Source organism: Podarcis bocagei, assembly GCF_964188305.1.
Source record: "Podarcis bocagei genome assembly, chromosome: Z".
Classification (NCBI taxonomy): domain Eukaryota; kingdom Metazoa; phylum Chordata; class Lepidosauria; order Squamata; family Lacertidae; genus Podarcis; species Podarcis bocagei.
This window is the reverse complement of record NC_138140.1, coordinates 34,991,489-35,011,175: the sequence shown is the minus strand read 5'-3', so window position 1 is coordinate 35,011,175 and position 19,687 is coordinate 34,991,489. Positions and strand designations below refer to the sequence as shown.

At 45.0% G+C, this 19,687-nt stretch overlaps 2 protein-coding genes across 5 annotated transcripts in view; one reads left to right on the top strand and one right to left on the bottom strand.

Annotated features, from left to right (window-relative positions):
* The first annotated feature begins 528 nt into the window (after positions 1-528).
* Positions 529-19,687, top strand: part of ZDHHC9 (zDHHC palmitoyltransferase 9) — a 22,783-nt gene continuing 3,624 nt past the window's right edge. The window contains exons 1-8 of one of the 4 annotated variants that reach the window (XM_081179478.1): positions 531-853; positions 3,396-3,661; positions 14,328-14,488; positions 15,190-15,348; positions 17,009-17,146; positions 17,312-17,361; positions 17,527-17,628; positions 18,444-18,547. In XM_081179478.1, coding sequence (XP_081035604.1) covers positions 3,495-3,661; positions 14,328-14,488; positions 15,190-15,348; positions 17,009-17,146; positions 17,312-17,361; positions 17,527-17,628; positions 18,444-18,547 — 881 coding nt within the window. In that variant the 5' untranslated portion in view covers positions 531-853; positions 3,396-3,494. The other 3 variants (XM_081179479.1, XM_081179480.1, XM_081179481.1) reach the window with 3 other exon arrangements.
* The window catches only part of SASH3 (SAM and SH3 domain containing 3), a 19,738-nt gene continuing 18,621 nt past the window's right edge, over positions 18,571-19,687 (bottom strand). The window contains exon 9 of the mRNA XM_081179483.1: positions 18,571-19,247. The gene's annotated coding sequence lies outside the window, so the exon portion shown is untranslated. The remainder of the gene's footprint in view (positions 19,248-19,687) is intronic.

Sequence of the window (19,687 nt, the reverse complement as noted above, 5' to 3'; positions counted from 1 at the left end):
GCTGCTCTGGGAGGGCAAGGACATGTCGCACGTGACCCGCCCCTATTTAAATATGCCAATTAATTATTTAAAATATATGCAAATACGTGCAATGACACCCTTCCAATCTAAAAGGGAAGTGAGCAAGAAGGGTACAAAGGCTTCTTCCCTGAGGCTACTGGCTATTTTAATAAGGGGCGTGGCCAGCTCATGACCACGCCTCATTGGGAATCTGGACAAGACCACAGAAGGCGGGGCTTAGCAAGAGCCAATGATGTGCCCGAAACAGCAACCACGTGAATGCCCGCCTTTGATCCATTGACGCAAAAAAACTCTGGTCGGGTCCTGCCCTTCATCCCTGCCCGTCAGGCCGTTCCGCCCCCCTCGTGGCTTGGTTTTTTTTTGGAATGACGTGCGGTTCGGCCAATGAAAATGCGAAAGCAGGGATAGCAGGCGGTTCTTGAGAACGAGATGCCCAATGGAAAGCCTAGTTCCTCTCCTCAGGAGGGTGAAAACCTCCCCCCCCGTTTTTTACTACGATCCTGACGTAAACAACCTGCCGCCCCGCTGCCGATGAGCCGCTTTCTTGGTCTTAGGAAGCGGCCTCTGAGCCAAGCGCACCAGTGCTCGTCCCCCACTCAGGATCCTAATGGGTGAGGTGGGAGGGAGCGAGAAAAGGCCCCGCAACTTAGCCTCACCCTCTTCCCTTCACCACATTGTGAGTGAGCGATCCTCAGCTCAGCCAATCGAGCCATCCCCTCTGAGCTGGGAGGCGGTGCTGAAGCACAGCTCAACCAGTAAGCAGCCGATCTGCCAGAGAAAAGGCCTCGACAGCACGCAGCCCAGCCTCGGCCCCGACGGCGCTGAGCGGCAGGTGAGGGGGCAGAAATACGCGAGCGAGCCGGTGAGCGGGAAGGGAGGAGGATCGGGGGGAAAGGCAATGGGAAAAAAGATCCAGAGCCATGGCAGAGGAGAATGAAGCACTCCCATAACCGTTCCTGTAACGGGTGAGGTCGGGGCCCCGGGTGTTCCCTCAGGACAGCGCACTGTGCTCTCCGCCCCTCACACAAACGGCCTGTCCTGCTCCCAGTCGCGGCGGTGGGCGTGGTGTCCCCCTCCCCTCTTTCTTTTTGTTACGCGTGGGGCGTGGTCCGCGAGTGGGCCCCTTTCCCTGTCACCCCGACACGAGCTTCCCTTGCTGTCATTCTGATCCGTGGAGCCAGCCGTGCACGACAGGAGCGCGGCTTCTCTTTCTCCCCATTGCTGCCGTTGAACGTGGTGTGTGTGTGTTTGCGTTTATTGTGCGGCGGTTCTTCTCTCGCGCCGCACGTGGGAGTTGGGAGAGACACGTGTCGGACGATCGTCGGGATCCTTGCGGATGGTGCAAGGTCGCGGAGCGCCCAGCTGGAAACAATGGGCGGCAGCCGCGCGTGGGTCTGGGGAGCCCGTTGCAGGAGCCAGGTTGTAAGAGAAGGTGGTGTGTGTGTGTGTGTTAGTTATTCGGTTGTCACTACTCGGTTTTCCCTCTTCCCCTTATTAATTGTATAACTACTATTGCTACTATTCAGGTATTAATAACCAACCATGCTAATGGTGGTTGCTTTTGTTGTGCTCGGGTTGGGAGTGGGCATGGGTGGGGTGGGACGAGAATAGAAATCACGCTCAGTTTTGTAATGCATGTTGTTACTGTTGTTCTTTGTACGTTTAATTGTCTGTGCAGAACGACAGGCATTAAACGTGGAGACGGCAGAGAGCCGCTGAAGAAAGATGGACCTTGTAGTAATCGAAACCAAAATAAACAAAGCGGGCGTCTTGGGCGGGTGCTTTTTAATACCAAAGAAAGAAAGGCAGATTCTCCAGTGTTTTCATGGGTAGGCGCGTCAGTACAATCGATAGCCCCCCTCCCCACCCCGCACATTCCCCTTCCCCAAACAGGCTCCTGCTGTCCCACGTGCTGAAAAACCAAGGAAAAGGAAGAATAGGCAAATATTACATCGACAAGAGCCTAAGCTTCGCTTCTGTTTAGCTAGGCTGGGTTATTTCTCCCTACTGCTCAGTCACTGTAGTGCAATGATTCTCACTCTTCATTAATCAACCTGCTTCTTGAAGGTGTGAAAGATTATTAAATACAAAGAACCTTGCTGCTTTCTTGTTGCTACTACAAAGGGTGGCTAGAAAATTCTAATGGGAACGAATATGTTCTAAGTTATTGAGCCTGCGTCCAGAATCCCAGACAATTAGAGGCCTATTTCATTTCTAGAACACCATGAAGAAACCTATATTGCATTGACCATATCCTTGTTGGATAGTTTAGAGAGCAATGGCTATGAGAGGATTTGTAAAGCCAAGGTGGAAAGCGAAAGCGGGGAATTTTTCTTCTTCATGGTTGTCTGTTCTTATTGCTGGGCAACAACAGAGAACCAAGAAATAGATGGGAAGGTGATTTTTAACAGCTGTTGGACAATACTCTGTAGAAACTGAGTGGGTTCAATCACTGGATTATTCTGGGGCAAAGCACCAGGGAGGTTTTTTTGTTTTGTTTTTTTACATGCTGAACCATAAACTCTGGGCTGGATCCAGGAGCTGCCTGCTAGAGAGTTCTGTGGTCTATGTGATGCAGGGTATGAAAATGGTTGATGTTCATTTAGTGTGGAAATCCATGTGCCATTATGGATCATACTATAATGTAAAGGTAAAGGTACCCCTGACCGTTAGGTCCAGTCGCGGACTGGGGTTGCAGTGCTCATCTCACGCTATAGGCCGAGGGAGCCAACATTTGTCCGCAGAAAAAGACAGCATGACTAAGCCGCTTCTGGTGAACCAGAGCAGCAGAAGGAAACGCCATTTACCTTCCTGCCAGAGCGGTACCTATTTATCTACTTGCACTTTTACGTGCTTTCAAACTGATGGTGGGCAGGAGCTGGGACCGAACAACGGGAGCTCACCCCATTGCGGGGATTTGAGCCACTGACCTTCTGACCGGCAAGACTCTGCTCTTTGTGATCCAAACTGGCAAGTCATTGGGAGAAGAGCAAATCTATTGGAATTCTTGGGACCTATCTGGCATCCATCCTGGTTGAGGTATAGGGAAGGATTCTGAGGAACACACCCAGCCACAAGTGTGTGTGAGGTCTCTTTTATTGCAATTGTTGATGAACTGTAAAACATTGGGAGTGTGTACGCCTTCCTCATACTAGAGATATGGCGCAAGCCATATTCTGTGCTTCCTGTTGGATAAGATAGGCACTTAATGTCATTTAAAAGAGTGCTTTTCAGTGAATGACTTAAGTTTGGGAGTAGGATGTGAGTGTACCAGGAAGGAAAGGCTTCCAGCAATGATATTTCAGACAATTTTTTTAATCCAGGTGTCACGTGACAACCATGCTAACTAATTTCCTTGTCTTCTACCTCTACAGGGGCTGAGGCTGGATCTCTGAGAATGGTGTGTGAATCCCAGTGGCTAGTGTGGAGATCGACTGTTGCTCAGTTGTCCTGCCTTCTGTGAAGGTGCAGCCATGTCTGTGATGATAGCAAGGAAGAAAGTGATACGGAAATGGGAGAAGCTGCCAGGAAGAAACACATTCTGTTGTGATGGACGCATCATGATGGCTCGACAGAAAGGCATCTTCTATCTGACCCTCTTCCTCATTGTGGGAACTTGTGCTCTCTTCTTTGCTTTTGAGTAAGTTCACAGTGGTTGAAACTTTTGTTTGTGTGGGTGTTTTCAAGGCTGTGGTTGGTTGGAATGGCTCTACTCTTTGAGTTGCTTTGACTGTTAGAAGAGTACATATTCATTAGAAATATTGAGCTGCTGCCTGCTATTGTAAGGGCAGAGTAGATTGGTAATCAGATGTCTTTATCCATCTTGAGAAGTATTTGTGAAACTATGCTGATATTTTTAAAATCCTTTTTTGATTCATAATCTGACCCAGCCAACTCAAACTTGTGTGAATATATTGGAAATCATTTTGCCTTTGTCCCATGCAAGGGGATGAATAAGGGTGAGGCCCTTTAGATCCACAGGGCTTGTTAGCCTCTATAAAGTACTGTACCACCTCTGAAAGGTGTTGTTTTTGGTTGAGGACAGAAGATATGAATATTGTATCTTAGTGATTTGCTGCTGCCATTGTGGATTTGATATGTGTGAGTTGCTTGTGAAAAGATGATCTGATTATGATGGCTTGTTAACTAGGAAGTGGCATTGCAGAAGATGTTACTTCAGTTTGTTTCTGCCAAATATGCTTACAGCGTCATTTGTGAGAACCATTGGCTTGCTAACTGAACAGCTCATCACTAGAGCTTATGAATCATTTGGTAACACAAAGGGTCTGAAGTTTATCTACTCAGATTGTTGAATGTCCAGGTTAATAAACTTATGGCTAGTCACTTACCCAGGACAAATGAGTGTGCTTTTTTGGAAGGAGCTTTCCAGATTAGCTATTGAAACCATGCTGCAATATAGTATGCATCAAGAGAGACATCTCTGAGTGTAGATTATGTGTTACTGTAAGTAAACTTTGGAGCCAATATTTGTAGAAAAAATTAAATATAAGAAATAACCTAAGAATCCCATAGTTCACCTTGATTGCATTGTTGAGAGCTGAAATTAGGATCATCTCTGGAAATACAGTGGCACCTTGGGTTAAGTACTTAATTCGTTCCGGAGGTCCGTTCTTAACCTGAAACTGTTCTGAACTTGAAGCACCACTTTAGCTAATGGGGCCTCCTGCTGCCACCACGCTGCCGGAGCTGGAGCATGATTTCTATTCTCATCCTGAAGCAAAGTTCTTAACCCGAGGTACTATTTCTGGGTTAGCGGAGTCTGCAACCTGAAGCATATGTAACCCACGGTACCACTGTAGGTGCTGGTTTTTTAACTCTTAAGATGCAATTGTTTTGAATTCATGTGTCATTGCAAGAAATGATATAAAGAAGAAGTTATTGAGACTGGGAATTTTTTGTGAAGGCTTCTAAACTTTGATATTAACATTTATGTAGCCAAGCATGAAGTCTGTCAACTAATTATATCAGTGCAGGTTGCTAGATTTAACTCTGCTCTCATCAAGAATCAGCTTAGAAGGCACCTCTTCGCACTAGCAAACTTGAATTCTGATTGGGAACCTAAACATGGTCATATTTGCTTTATTCTGAATATCTCTTCTAAAATCATCATTATGATCTGATCCTATGTACATTTACTTGGAAATAATCCCCAGTAATTAATGAAAGATGGTACATTATACAGAAAGAGGTTAATATAGAATCACACAATCACTTAAGGGTTATGATCCTTTGATTTCTTAATCAATATATATGTCCAGATATATGTCCAGGTATGTCCATATCAAGATCCTGAAATCATGGATGCTGCCACAGGTTCAGCCTTCTTTCTTAGAGATTTTGCTACCTTACGTTTGTAATGAGCCCCTTAAGACACTGTGCATGTGACATTCTGGCAGATAATAGACTGATTGATCCATTTTCTACCCAGCAGCTGTTGCGCAAAACTAGATTGTGTGTTGGCACTCACATCATTTCCAGCTCACCTTGCTAAGCACTCAAGCATTTGCTGATGAGATGGAGGGAGGGGTAGGTAGGACTAAGCTAGTATTCTAATCCAGCTTGGAAGATTCAGGGCAGATAAAAGAAAGTACTTCTTCACGCAGCGCATAGGTAAACTATGAAACTCCCACTCACTGGAGTCATTAATGGCCAGTAACCTGGATGGCTTTAAAAGAGAGTTAGATAGATTCACTGAGGATAAGGCTATTAATAGCAACTAGCTATGACAGCTATGTTCTATCTCCACTGCCTGAGGTAGTATTCCTCTAAATACCAGTTGCTGGGAATCCCAAGTGGGCGGAGTGCTCCTGTACTGCTTGCAGCCTTCCCATTGGTATCTGGGTTGGCTACTTTAAGAACAGAATATTGTACTAGATGGGCCATTGGGCTAATCCAGAAGGTTCTTCTTATGTTCAAATTCCATGCTGTTGAGTCTCCAGGTTTATCTGCCTGAAGGTTTACTTTGACTCTCTTCTAAACATGATACAAACAAGTTGACAGATCTACCCCTAGGAGCCAGCTACCTGTGGGAAGCATATGAACTGATGCTTCAGAACTAGCATAATAGTTTCTTGTTGTATTTTAAATCCTGCCTTTTCTCCAATAAACTTAGGGTATACATGGTTCTCTTCCAGCACCACTTTTATTTTCACAGTGCCACTGTTAAGTAGGTTAGGCTAAGACAGGGGTGAGGCCATCCAGATGCTGGATTCCTGTCAGTGCCAACAAGCATGGCCATTGTTTTAGGATGATGGGAATTGTAATGTTGTTGTAATGCAACAACATCAGGAGGGCTGCAGGTTCCCTATTGCTGCAGTAAGAGATTTTAACTGGCTCAAGGTGATCTAGTGATCTTCATTGCCAAATGGGAATTCAAACCAGGGTCTCTCTTGATGTACATACACTACTGTAGCTGCTATACCTCACTGACTGTTGAGAAGCTGCCCTCTGATCCTGGGTTCGGAGTAATGATCATCACTACTGTCATAGTAGTGCCCAGCAAGTTATTGCCAAATTAGCAGCAGATTCTGATAAAACAGTGAACACCCAAGACTCCTTTGACTGTTGCGTGATTTGGCATCTTCTTGTTGAGTGACACATGCTCCTTGATGGGTCCTTGTTTGGGTAAGGTAGATCCCTAATTGAGAACACTGAACATTTGTCAAGCCATTTAAATGTTTTTGACAATAATTGACTATGGATGGGAAGAAGTTTTGGAGTAACCAGGTCCTGGCACTTTGTGCAGCTCTGTCTCACTATATTAATTTTATTATTTATACCCCACCCATGTAACTGGGTTTCCCCAGCCATTCTATTTTCCTGATGCACATTTGAAAGTAGATTGTGCAGGGATTTTTCTTTTCATCTGTAATGTTGGGGAGTGTTTTTAAAGGGAAAGAAGAGTTTGAATCTTCGTACCACTCCAGTTCTCTTGTGTTTCTCTAAGGTCCTGGGCACCACCTCCTTACGCAAATACAATAACAGAAATGAGAACAGGACATGGTGAAGGGTAAAATCAAGGACTGCTATGTACATTCATTGTGTACATACCCTGGAACTTATTGCTGATTCTGTTGTATTGGTCTAACCTTAGGGGTCAGGTTAATTGGTTTATTGCGATTTGTTCCCCTTCTTGTGGTCAAAGTGAAACAAATTTTTTTAAAAAAACCATTTCACTTTTGAAATGGCGTTGTGGAGAAAGTCTGGAATGTTCAGTGTTTGAACCTGTCTTCTAGAGGAGGTCAAATCAGTGTCACAGATTCCTGAAAATCTTAATGTACTATTCATTTGACTGTTACTTGAGTTACTCTTTGGGTAGAAGAGTGCCTATTTGCTGCTGTTTTAACTATAGCAATGTTGTGTTGCCTGCTGAAACTGAATTAGGAGCTTGTTCAAGCCATGGAAGAAATCTCAGGACACTTCTATCCATTTATCCTTGGATTAGAAACATAAGTTATACTGTGTCAGACCATTGGCCTGTTTAGCAGCTTCAAAGTACGGGTCAGAGTTCTTTGTAAGAAACTTGTAAAGAGTCCTGCATAGTGTTTTAAAGTCCTGGCATTGCTTGGCATTGTGTCATCAGGTGATTGACAGATTGGTGGCCCTACCCATTTGTCACATTGGGCCCATAGGAGGTAGGTGTGTGATGATCTGACCCACCAAACAGATCCAGTTTCCCACCCCTGATCTAGCTCAGTTTTGTCTACACTCTCTTGACAGCTACTCTCTAGGGTTTTTGATGGGTATCTCCCTACCCTGTCTTCAGACACCTGGACTGAATCTGCGACCTTCTACCTGCAGAGCAGGTGCTGTCCTAGAGCTACAGTCCTTTGGTGAAAGTCAGCTTCTCAATTACTCTTTTTGTGGATGCATGTGTTCTCTCTAGTTACAAGAACTATCTAATGTAAGTTTTATTATATTCTGTTTGGCATGACCTCAGTTTGCTCTGTTATTGTTGTCATGTGGCAACTTGGCTTTTGTCCCAGCAAGGTGTAGTCATGTTTTGTATATGCACCATCTGCCCTTCTGTTTTTATTTGTAGAGTGCCTCCCAAAATGTGACTTCCAAACCTGATGCAGTGAATTAAACCTTTGAAAATGTGTCTTTTCTTGGGAAATACTTTGCACGAGCAAAAGAGAAAGGGAAATAAACGGTCATTCAGTTTAATCTTAGTGTAGCCATGCTCGCTTGAGCTTGGATAAACAGACCCCCATGTTCCTATGCTCTGGCCACTTCGCTTCACATCTGCCATTGATTACTTGCTGACACTGCTACACCTCTTAGCATTAGCACCTAAACCTGGGACTAGCAGCTTAAATCCCCCTGGCTGTGTATTGGTTCTGTAGTTTTCAAAGAGCTACTGGCCTTTTAAAGCAAAGGGGTGTGAGAGACTGTGCTGAGAGAGTGTGCCACTGGTACAACCAGCGTATTTGGGATTTCTGCATGGGAAAGAAGTGCAGACCCACTCCTGACTGTAAATGACCCAGCAGTTGTATATAACAGATAGGGAGAAGAAGCTGCATAGACAAGTGGAACAGGAGATGAATGATCATCCTCAACATTATTCTTCTTCACAAGGCTGTGTCAGTGGGTGTGTGACTTTCTCTTTGCTGCCCAGTAGGCATTCATTTAAAGCTGGTATGCCATGTAGTCTGTTTTCAGTAATGTGTTTTGCTATTTTGCTAATGTGATGCGACTGTGTCAAGACACATTTGCTTCCTGGTACAATTTGATCATGACTATTTAAGCCTTGCTATTATGATAGTGATGTGGCAAAGGAGGCATGCCCAGGAGAGCCTCTTACATCTCTGCACAACAGCTGTGCAGTGTTATCAGTTGGGTCCTGCTCTCCGATCGTTGCTGCCACCCTCCTTTTTTGTCACCCACAGCCCCAGAAGCAAGGGGGAAAACTGAGCGTGCACAAAATTAATTTCTAAAAAGGTTCTGGTTCAACTTGCACACAACTTGCTGGGAAAATCAGGGCTAGCTTCCAATTGCCTTCTCCTACTCTGACATCAAGGCAGCTTTCTTGTTTCCCTGTCATACCCCCCCTCCCAAACTTCCTAAAGCCCAGGAATTCTGGGACCAATGCACCCTTCATTTCCCAGACAGTTACCTTCTAAGTTATTCAGAGTTTAAAGGCAGTCCACACTCCCTAAGACTCACCCAGATGGCACATGGAGATTTTAGAATCCTGAGATTGGCAGTTGCACACACATCGGTGGCCAAATTGTGAAATTTTATTAGAAGTAATAGATAGAGGAGGAGCAAGTGGAAGGTAAAAACTGAATACAGAATAAACCATAGCACTGTGGTGCTAAAACTGGACTAATCCTAATTCACCCACTACAATAAAATACTTCTAATATATTTAAGAGTAGGCTTCAAGGATGGTCAGCTTCCCAGTGGCATGGAAATCCCAATCTTCAACCCCCCCCCCAAAGGCAGGCAGCTCAACTTTTTAAAGGCTCTTTACCTCTCTTTTGAGGGAATGACCTTTGACTCTTTCTAACCAATGGGGAGCCAGAGCTAGTTGGGCAGATAACTCAAGTCTCCCAGGTAGGCATCTTAATACCTTTTTGCATTTGAAGAGCACGTGAGGAAGGTATATGACAGCTTGACTTAGGAATGGTGGGGCCAGGAGATTCTTCCTTCACAAGTGGGACTTGCTTGTTGCTTTTGCTAGTGCTGCCTCGCTGGCTGGGGTTTGGTTTTGTGGAGGAAAGCCCGGCAAGCTAAACATTATTTAATAGGGAAGAACCCTTATATGATATCCTGAGAGGGAGGTGGAATTCCCAAGGAAGCTAGTGGGCTGGCAAGAGTTTCACGTGATGTGTATGTCTTCCTGATGAGTCATGAATCTGTCCAATTTCTTTCTAAAGTTATTCTACCTAGAGATCTGTCTGGTGAAATAGATCTGGATATATCAAGTGACTTGTGCACATGTAGAAAAACAGGACTTAAAATGTGAGTCTTGGAACAAGAAATGACAAAGAACAGGCTTTTTTTACTTGACACCAAGAACAGATTCTCTTTTAGGGTGATGCACAATGAACCTGCAGGTTTGGCTAGATCAGTTTCATAAATGATGGTATGCAAAATTCCTGTCAAAGTACCAAGCTTCTGTGTCATAGTTGTGCCTACAAATAAGGTTTTTTTAAAAGTCTTTTGCTCGTATTTCCATGAATGATTAAAGTGCCCTTTGAATTTGAACATATTCTCTGCCTGCCACCAAACTTCTAGTGCTTTCAAATAAAAATTTCCATACTAAATATTTAATCTCTCTTTCCCCCCCAGATTTTTTTATTGGTTTTCCAAATTTATAATGAACATACAAAGAAAACATTACAATAGACAAACAAACAAACAAACATATATCTTAACTGTTAAAGACCCAATTTAAATAACATTGTTAAATGACTTCCTCAGATCCGCCCTAACTGTGTTTCCATAGTACTCATTTTAGCAGTTTTCCAAAATCCACTTTCAAATAAAATTAACTTGTTCCATTAACATCTTTCTTTCTTATTAGTCTTATTAGTCCATAATGCTATACAATTCAATCTATTTTACTCCTAGGCCAATTTGTTACTTACAAGTAGTTCTACTTAAATTATGTTAGAATATCTAGCCAAATAGTCCTTGAACTTCTTCCATTCTTCTTGATGCTCCTCCTCCTTCTGATCGTGGATTCTTCCAGTCAGGTCAGCCAGCTCTAAAAAGTTCATCATCTTCATCTGCCATTCCTCCACTGTTGGTATTTCTTGTAGCTTCCAATTTTTGGCTAACAAAATTCTTGCTTCAGTTGTGTCATACGGCTAAATATTTAATCTCAGATATTGGAGGCATGTTTTCACTGAAAGGGTTGTGGCTGGCAATCCCACTTGCTAGTAATGTGAAGGTTGCTTGGAGTACAGAAGAGTGCATTGAAAAGTATTTCACTATGGATGCTGATGAGCTTTTAGCATTGATTGATTGAGGGGTGGGAAAGTCACCACTTGGCTGGTGGTTGCTGCTGCTCTTGCATCTGTTCCTTCTATTTTTGTGTTTAACTGTATTGGTTGGTTGGAATTTCTATTACTGTAAGCTGCCCAGGTGCCAGTTGGAAAGATTTTAAGTATGGTCCATATACTGAAAATTTCCTATTAAGGGATGGAGGGAGAGGCATGGGCTGTTTTTGTTACAGTACTTGGTAGCCACTATCAAATGGGGCTTCTGTTTGGCTTATGGGCATATTGGACATTCAGCTAAAGATTCCTCTTTCTGGGGTTCTTCCCATATTCTCTCTAATGAGGGCGTGGAAGGAAATTCTGTCTGTCAGTTCCAGTTGATTTGTTTTAATGGTGACACAAGTTTAGCTGGCTGATGCATGTGACCCCGCCCTTGTTCATATGGTGGTGTTTTTGTTTTGAAAGTTTAATTTTAGTTCGCTAAAGAGAGCATATCAGATGAGTAATGAAACAAGCCTTCTGAATGTTTGGAATGCCAAAAATATGTGTGAAGCAACATTAGAATGCTGGGAGAATGTAGTTGCTGGAGTGGATTTCTGGTGGCTGGTGCAAGTTACTGATTTCTAAAGCACTAGACATGGGGCCAAATAACAATATAATTCATTCTTCTTTCTTAAAGTGTGTTTAAAACTGACCCACCTTTATTTTGGAGAAAGCAGCTGTGAGACCCCATTCCAGGTTGGTGGCCCATACCAGTGTACTCCTGAAAGGTAGGAGTTTTTGAACAGAAAACTGCTTCTGGTTCCTAATCTGGATTGGGGCCCCACAACATTTTCTTCCAAATAAAAGTGCTCATATTTAAGCACATACTTTTTATGAAGTGTAAATAATGTAACATGTATTTAGCCCTCAGATAAGCTGGTTTGAAAACAGTAAAGACTTGTCCCTCATACTAGTAAGATCATCTATTTTCTTCCAAATAAATGCTCTAAAATGGCGCAAGAGTCACTGGAACATTTACAGTGGTTTTCCATTTCCGAAGGCTGTTAATTAGCTTCTTTGACCTTTCAAGTTGACTCCTATCTCAATTGTAATTCCTTCCCTCCCTTCTAACAATTGTTAAAACAGGTACTGTTGTAAACACCTCATTCTTAAAAGAAGAATTATTTGTGCAAAAGAAGTATGTGCACACTTCCATGATTAATTATTCTGACTCCCAAATTCAGAATTGAGGGGTCTTGTCATATCAGTGAGCTGTTAAACCAGAGGTAGAAACTTGGAAATGGTGTCGCAGCATTTCTTGTTAGATATTAATTCAATAGGAGAGTGTGTGTAAAAAAAGAAAACTGTGGGGGGGGGGGGAGAAGAGAAGGCTTCCAGAGAGTCAGCTGTTCTTCATGGGTTGTGCTCCCTCCATGCAGAGGTGGTTCCCTGCTGGCACCAGCAGGGATGTGGAGGCCGCAGAGCTACTGTCAGCATCCCACTTCCTGCTTTTGCTGCAGGAAAGGGGTTGTCTCCCCCTCTCCTTTGTTTCTCTTGTTCTTGTTCTTGCTCTTGGTAGATTTTCCTCCACAGTTTACCTACCTCCTTGTTGTCTTAGTGATAGCGTCCTTTTGGGCAGGAACATTGTTAAGATAGGCATAGGATAGACATAGTGATGCTCTGCAGATCTCTGTTTCCTGTCCTTTTTTTTTTTAACTGTAAAAGGTCGGGATGGTGATGCAAAGGTGCATGTTGTAGCAACCATTCTGAAAGTACCGTATTTTTCACCCTATAGGACGCACTTTTCCCCCTCCAAAAATGAAGGGGAAATCTGGGTGCGTCCTATGGGGCAAATGCAGGCTTTCGCTGAAGCTTGGAGAGCGAGAGGGGTCGGTGCGCACCGACTCCTCTTGCTCTCCAGGCTTCAGGAAGACATCCACAGTCTAGGCAGCCCTGTGGGAGGTCCCGCAGGGCTGTCTAGGCTGCGGATAGCAGCCTGCCGCCCGGTGCGAAGGGCGCCCTGAAGCAGAGTGCCCCTCGCACCGGGCAGACATCCGCAGCGTGGGGAACCCTGCAGGAGTTCCCCACAGGGCTCCCCACGCTGCGGATAGCAGCCTGCCGCCCAGCGCGAGGGGCGCCCTGAAACAGAGCGCCTCACACGCCGGGCAGACATCGGCCAGCCCCACAAGCTTGGGGGACAGCAGGGAGGCGCAGCGCCGCCATCCCGCTGTTCCTCAACCTGTTTCGGTTTCGCCGACCTGGTCCTATGGGACGGTGCGTCCTATGGGACGGAGCGTCCTATGGGACGAAAAATACGGTAAGCTGGTGGTCCCAGTCCAATCAGCACTTGGGTGGGATACATATTTTGCAGTAAGAACATCCCAGGCTCAGTCCTACCAGGTAGGCCTGGGAAAGACTTCCTGTCTGAAACCCCAGAGAGCTACTGCCTGTTACTGTGTAGACAATACTGAATTAGATAGACTGTTGATCTGACAGCTTTCAACATCCAGGAACCCTCTCCATGTCACCTTCAGTTCTGACTGGAAGAAGGTGGGTTATAAAATGGAAATAAAATCCCAGGTGGTGGCTGGAAGTGGGTGTCATTGGCTGTTAGAAAATGGTACAGTGTGCCTATTCTCATACAGGGCTTTTCTCCTCCCCCTCCCACCCCATTTACATCTCTAAAAGTAATTGCTGTTTGAGTCCCCTGTATTTTGTTGCCCACAAGGCTCGGATGCTAGAATGGAAAGTCCAGCCTGTATTATGGATGCAAATACATTGTACTTGAGGGCTGTTCAAAAACATTGTGCTTTTGCCAGAGTCTTGCCTTTCAAAAGACTGCCCTTTGATTTCAGTGCTTCCTGGGGCAGATAAATGCTTTCAAACATTAACTTTCAAACATAGGTATATGAGAAGGCCCCAAAAGTGTGCTGTGTAGACTTTGTTCGATTATCAGACTTCACTAACATTTGCTCAGCTTTTTCCTAGTTCTTCTCATCAACAAACAATGGAAATGAAAAGTGTAATTTTTTGAAAAATGGCAGAGTTAAAATCATGTTTTGAAAAGAGGGGTTCTCAAAATAAAAACACAGAAATCTGCAGCAAATATCAGTTTCTACCCTCCAGGCAGGGGACTTGGGAAATCCATGACATTTGCTTTAATCCTGATTCTATTGGTACAAGGTCTTTTTTTCATGCCTCACTGCCTCTGAGCATCAAGGAGACATGAAGTCAAAGGGCAACATTTTAAAGCAATTATGTTGGGGTTTTTTTAGGCCCCCCCCCAAGCATAATTTGGCACACAACAGGCTTTGTGTCTGATTTCAGTTGCTATGGGCTTTTCTCTCATTGCAGGTGTCGCTATCTTGCTGTCCATCTGTCCCCAACTATCCCTGTTTTTGGAGCTGTCCTCTTCCTATTTGCGATGGCTACCCTCCTGCGCACAAGCTTCAGTGACCCAGGAGTGATTCCTCGAGCCTTGCCTGATGAGGCAGCTTTCATTGAAATGGAGATTGGTGAGTGGGTGGCATCTTCCTCAAGCTTTCCAAACATAGTTCTAGCCTGTTGGGTAGTGCCTTCTTCAAACCTTCCAAGCATAGTTTAACCACTTGAGTCTGCAGGTATGGAAAGAATTCCCCCACTGCTCCTGGATGATGAAGGGTATGAGAGGGTAGGGTCCTGCCCAGAGATATGGGCTCACACCACTTAGCTTATGCTGCATACTAGGGTGCTGAACCCATGGGCTTAATCAGGCCTGCCAAGCTGTCCAAAGTGGCTTGTTAGCTCCCCTGTAAATGCACCTTTCCCTCCCTTTGTGCACTGCCTTTGCTATGACATCAGAGTGCTTTGGAAACAGGAAGTGCTCCTTCCTGTTTCCTGAGCACCTCTAAGCCATTAGCAAGAGCACAAGGGGAAGAATAAACACTGGCAATAGCAGGAAGAAGTGCCTTTGCTTCCTCCCAGCCCAACCCTGTGATGGGGAACAAAATTATGAAGAAGACCACCGTCTCCAAAGAGCAGAGATTTAAGTTTTGTGGAGTGGTTTGTGCATTGTGTGTGTGAAAGATCCCCTTATATCTGTCTAGTTGTCTGCTTGGGTGGGTGGTGATTATGCTGTGTGAGAGAGTGTAGACTGGTAGTGCCCACTTTCACTTTTACCCTGGCATACAGCTCTCAGAAGTTTGACTGCCTTATTCAAAGTGGTTTTCATTTGCAGAGGCAACCAATGGGACTGTGCCTCCAGGCCAGCGGCCACCCCCACGCATTAAGAACTTTCAGATCAATAACCAGATAGTGAAGCTGAAATACTGCTACACATGCAAGATCTTCCGTCCACCACGTGCCTCGCACTGCAGCATCTGTGACAACTGTGTGGGTGAGTAGTGGGACTGTGATTGTGGTTGAAAAAGGAAGCTTAATAAAGGAGTTCGCCTGATAATCTGTGGCAGAGGTCACAAGAAAACTGTTGTACGTTTACTACAAATAAAGAAGCTCCCTGCTGTGAATGGCTGAATTCTGTGTCCTGGTTCTGTTAGTCACGGAAGGAACACTGAATTTCCATCTTTACGATATGTAAAATTTGACCAGGCATGGTCTCCACACCTTCAGTCCTCTGTTCAGCCATAAGGGCTAGTGTCAGGGGTACAGGGACAGAGGCACAGGGAAGGCAGGAAATGGAGAGCGATGGAGAGGAATCCCAGGACAGCGAGGAAGAGGATGGCAATGACGCAGGGGATTCTATGAGTCTCTCCAGCGAATCAGAGGATTCCCAAAAGGGGGCGCCCGTGGTCAGGGCAAGGGGAGCCCCAGGGGGAGAGTGTCAGGAGCGGGGGGCCAGCAGGGGACCCCAAAGCGGCAGCTGGGAATCAGGGCCAGTTTCCCCACCAGAGCGCAGCGAAGGGGGGGGAGGTTCCAGTGTGCCAGGGGAAACAGCTCCGGCAGCAGAGAAAGAGGAGGGGTCAGAGCAGGCCATCATCCCGGAAGGGGAGGAGGGCAGTGAAGGGAGTAGTATAACTGTCAAAAGGAAAGTTAGAGGTTGGGCGCGCGCGCCAAGTTCAAATGTGGAGGCGCGCGGAAGTACAGGGAGCCCGGAGGAGGAGCCAGGTCCCAAAGCCCGCAGGAGGGGGGAAGAGCAGTCTGGGGATTCAGCGTCAGGGGAATCCAGGAGGAGCGGAACCCCAGCGGGCAGAAAGACCCTGCGGAAAAGGAAGGAGAGAAAGAGGTGGAGCAGCGTAAGCCTCTTAAACTGGTGCAAGGGAGGGACTGATTCAGAGGGGACTTCTACCGTCTAAGGTTAACAGACGTGGGGGCTGCACGCCTCGGTGCTGGAACTAACTATGAACTGCAATAAACATCCTTGTATATAAGAAGAACTTGGCGTTGGTCTTTTGTGAGCTGAGACCTGAGGCAGCCCTGACAGCTAGGAACTTGATTTTGGTTTTGTTACATAAAAGCATTCTCAGTTTTTTTACATTCTCAGTTTTTGTTCTTGGTGCCTAGACAATCATCAGGCAGTCTGGGTGTGCTGTGATCTGGAACCTAACCAATAGCAAGGTTAGGTTACCTCTTCCTGAGAGTAGTACATCAGCAGTTGTGTTTAAGAGTTGTCACAGATTCAGAGGGAGGAGGCATTGCCCTACACCAATCCCCTCCCCCCGCCAAAAATAAATAAATCCATGTGGTAAAACTGCTTGTTCTATACCTGTGAAAGGTTAGAAAAGAAGTGTATTTTTTTCCTGGGATGTGGCCACTTCGGATATAATCACAAAAGCCTCCTTCCAAAAGGGCAGTTTTTACCATGTGGGTTCTAAAGCGAAAAGTTGCTCCTTGGCAGTTGTCCCACCCCAAAAATGGGTGTGTGAATCTGTCCATTAGCAACTTAGTACAGGAAATTGCAATGTATCTTTGACATGTTAGTGGAATTCAAATACATATATATTTATATATGTATGTACTGACTTCTTGCTGAGAGTTATACGGCTAGGGTGGAGAGGTACAGCTTTGGCTCTGCTGATGTGCTTGTCTGGCTCTTGCAGAGCGGTTTGATCATCATTGCCCCTGGGTGGGCAACTGCGTGGGAAAGAGGAACTATCGTTACTTCTACCTCTTCATCCTCTCCTTGTCTCTTCTCACAATCTACATCTTCTCCTTCAACATTGTCTACGTTGCCCTGAGTGAGTCCATGTTTTTGGCGGGGGGGCGGAGGAGGAGAAGAGGGGCTGTGTTGCTGGTGATTGAAAGATCACTTGGGAAGGGGGTGGTTTTATTGGGAAACAATCCCTGCTCTTCCTGGTTTGTTTGGCACCTGTAGACTAACTAACTTTTCTCCTTTCACATAGAATCCCTGAAGATTGGCTTTTTGAATACTCTGAAAGAAACCCCAGGGACATATCCTTTTTGCTTCCACTACAGCTGTCTCTAACCTGCCTGTTGCAGGAGGAGAATGAGAGAGACCATCTGGAATGGAGGGGCATCAGGGTGGGGTTGTCTGCAATGTGGGGGGAAGCTAAGCCATCTGTAGTTCAGTTCTTGTTCCCTAACTCAGCTGCTCACAGTCCTGGAGGTTTTGATCTGCTTCTTCACACTTTGGTCTGTCGTGGGTTTAACTGGCTTCCACACTTTTCTGGTAGCGCTGAACCAGACAACTAACGAAGATGTGAGTGTCAATACAAAGATACACCCCTTCCAGCAAGCAGCCTTCCAGCTTCATATGTGACTCCTCACACTCTTTATAGGAAGGCTGCTAAATGCAAACATGGGTTGGGAATCCTGATGGGCAGGAGTGGTTGAATACCATCGGAACATGGTCCAAAACATATCTTGGATGGATTTGAACTAAATCGGATTCCTTCAAATAACATTGCAGAACCTTTCTTTTATTTTGTTTTTAAAATCTCTAGTTCTTTCTGAAATGTTTTAGAGGTGGGGGGAAGGTGCAGCTCTGGCTTCTCTACTTTGGGAGCCTCTCTTTCAGTCATAGCCTCCAGAGACTACCAAACTGGAAAAAAACGTTTTCAAGTGCAGATTAATAGGCAAGATAAAAGTTTTGCTGGACAACAGTTTGTCGAGTCTTTCAGTGACGTACCAGATTCTGGGACATGGGGATAGCCAGGATTTATGTTAGCAGGGGTGGGGGGAGGCTGGGGGGGCAGAACTGAGTTATCTGTGATGCGATTGGTCAGTTAAGTATTTTTATTATTTATATGATGGGCTCCACCACCCCACCCCCGGCTGCACCCATGTTCTGGGAGCAAATCTGCTCTGTAAATGAGGAAGGCTTCTATTAGGACCAAAGTAATTAAGAAAGCAGCAGGGACCATCCTCTTAGAGAAGCGTAAGGGGGAGAGGGAGAATCAGGATAACAAGACAGGTGCTTTTTTGGTTTCGGGGGGTGGGGGGAGGTCTGTCATCATGCAGATGAGTGCTAATTTTGCTGTTTGGTCTTCCTTCCACCTTTTGCTGTTCTTTCAGATCAAAGGTTCCTGGACAGGGAAGAACCGTGTCCAGAATCCCTATAGCCATGGCAACATTATGAAGAACTGCTGTGAGGTCTTGTGTGGCCCTCTGCCTCCCAGGTAATGGTCTGATTTGGGCTTGGATATTACATTATGCCTCTGAGAATAGTGCTGGGCATAGTAGGGTATGGGGTGCTTGGACTGAAGGCCCTCATGTGCATCTAAGTGATGAGAGACTAATGGCAGTTTCTGGGAATTGGGTGGGATAATCTTCCTCCTTGACTACCAGCTCCCTATTTTAATTCCTCCTGTTTCCATCTCCCAGTCTTGCTTCAGGTTGAGGTCACAAGGAGAGATGGACAGATTCATCTGTTTCCAGTCCATTTAATTTAATTTATTTTAAATATTCTTGACCCACCTTTCATCACAAGTGATCCCAGAGTGGGGTACAATAACTGAATTTACAAATAATATCCATCAGCGCAGTAATATAAAATAAGGGCAGAAAAAAACAACTAAAACAACCAGTTAGAATGGCAGAAACATTTCTTTCTGCTAATCTGTAGAACTGATAGCAATTTATGCTCCTATATGGCTGAAGATACTTTTACAGACACGTGCACAAAAGCTGATCACGTTATAGTTTATTACATCTGGCATGGGGAACTTGTGGTCCTTCAGGCATTGTGGGATTATTGCTGTCCTCATTCCGTGTCCCTCTGGTGTGGTGGCTGAGTCTGATGGAAGCTGGAGTTTTAACAACAGGGCCACAGGCTCATGTCAGTTCTGCAGGTGTTGATTTATACATCTGTTCCATTCACTTTCCATATGAATGTCATTAAAAAACACATAATTGCATAGTGCTTAGAATGTATTTCAACAACATGTATTTAACAACTTATTTTATTTCTAAGTACACATTATTTTTGGTACTTGGTGGTGGTTGTCTAGTTCAAGCACCATAAAATTCAAAGGAGTACAAAACTGGACAGCTAATCACGTTCTGATATGTATATTAGTCTAGGAGGTGTGGTGTGTGTGTGAAATATCACATTCCAGGGAAATGGATAAGGCAGCTTACATTGCTACTGCTTCATTGGGCTAGTTCCTTGCTACTCTTCCCAGTGGAGCAGGGAAAGCATGTCTCAAGCCTTCTGTGTTTGTTTATCTAATCAAATAGTTCCATTTGAACTGCATATCTTTAAAGCCCAGTAGTAGGTTGAGCTAGAATTAATGACAGGCAGAGCCACACCCTCAGTG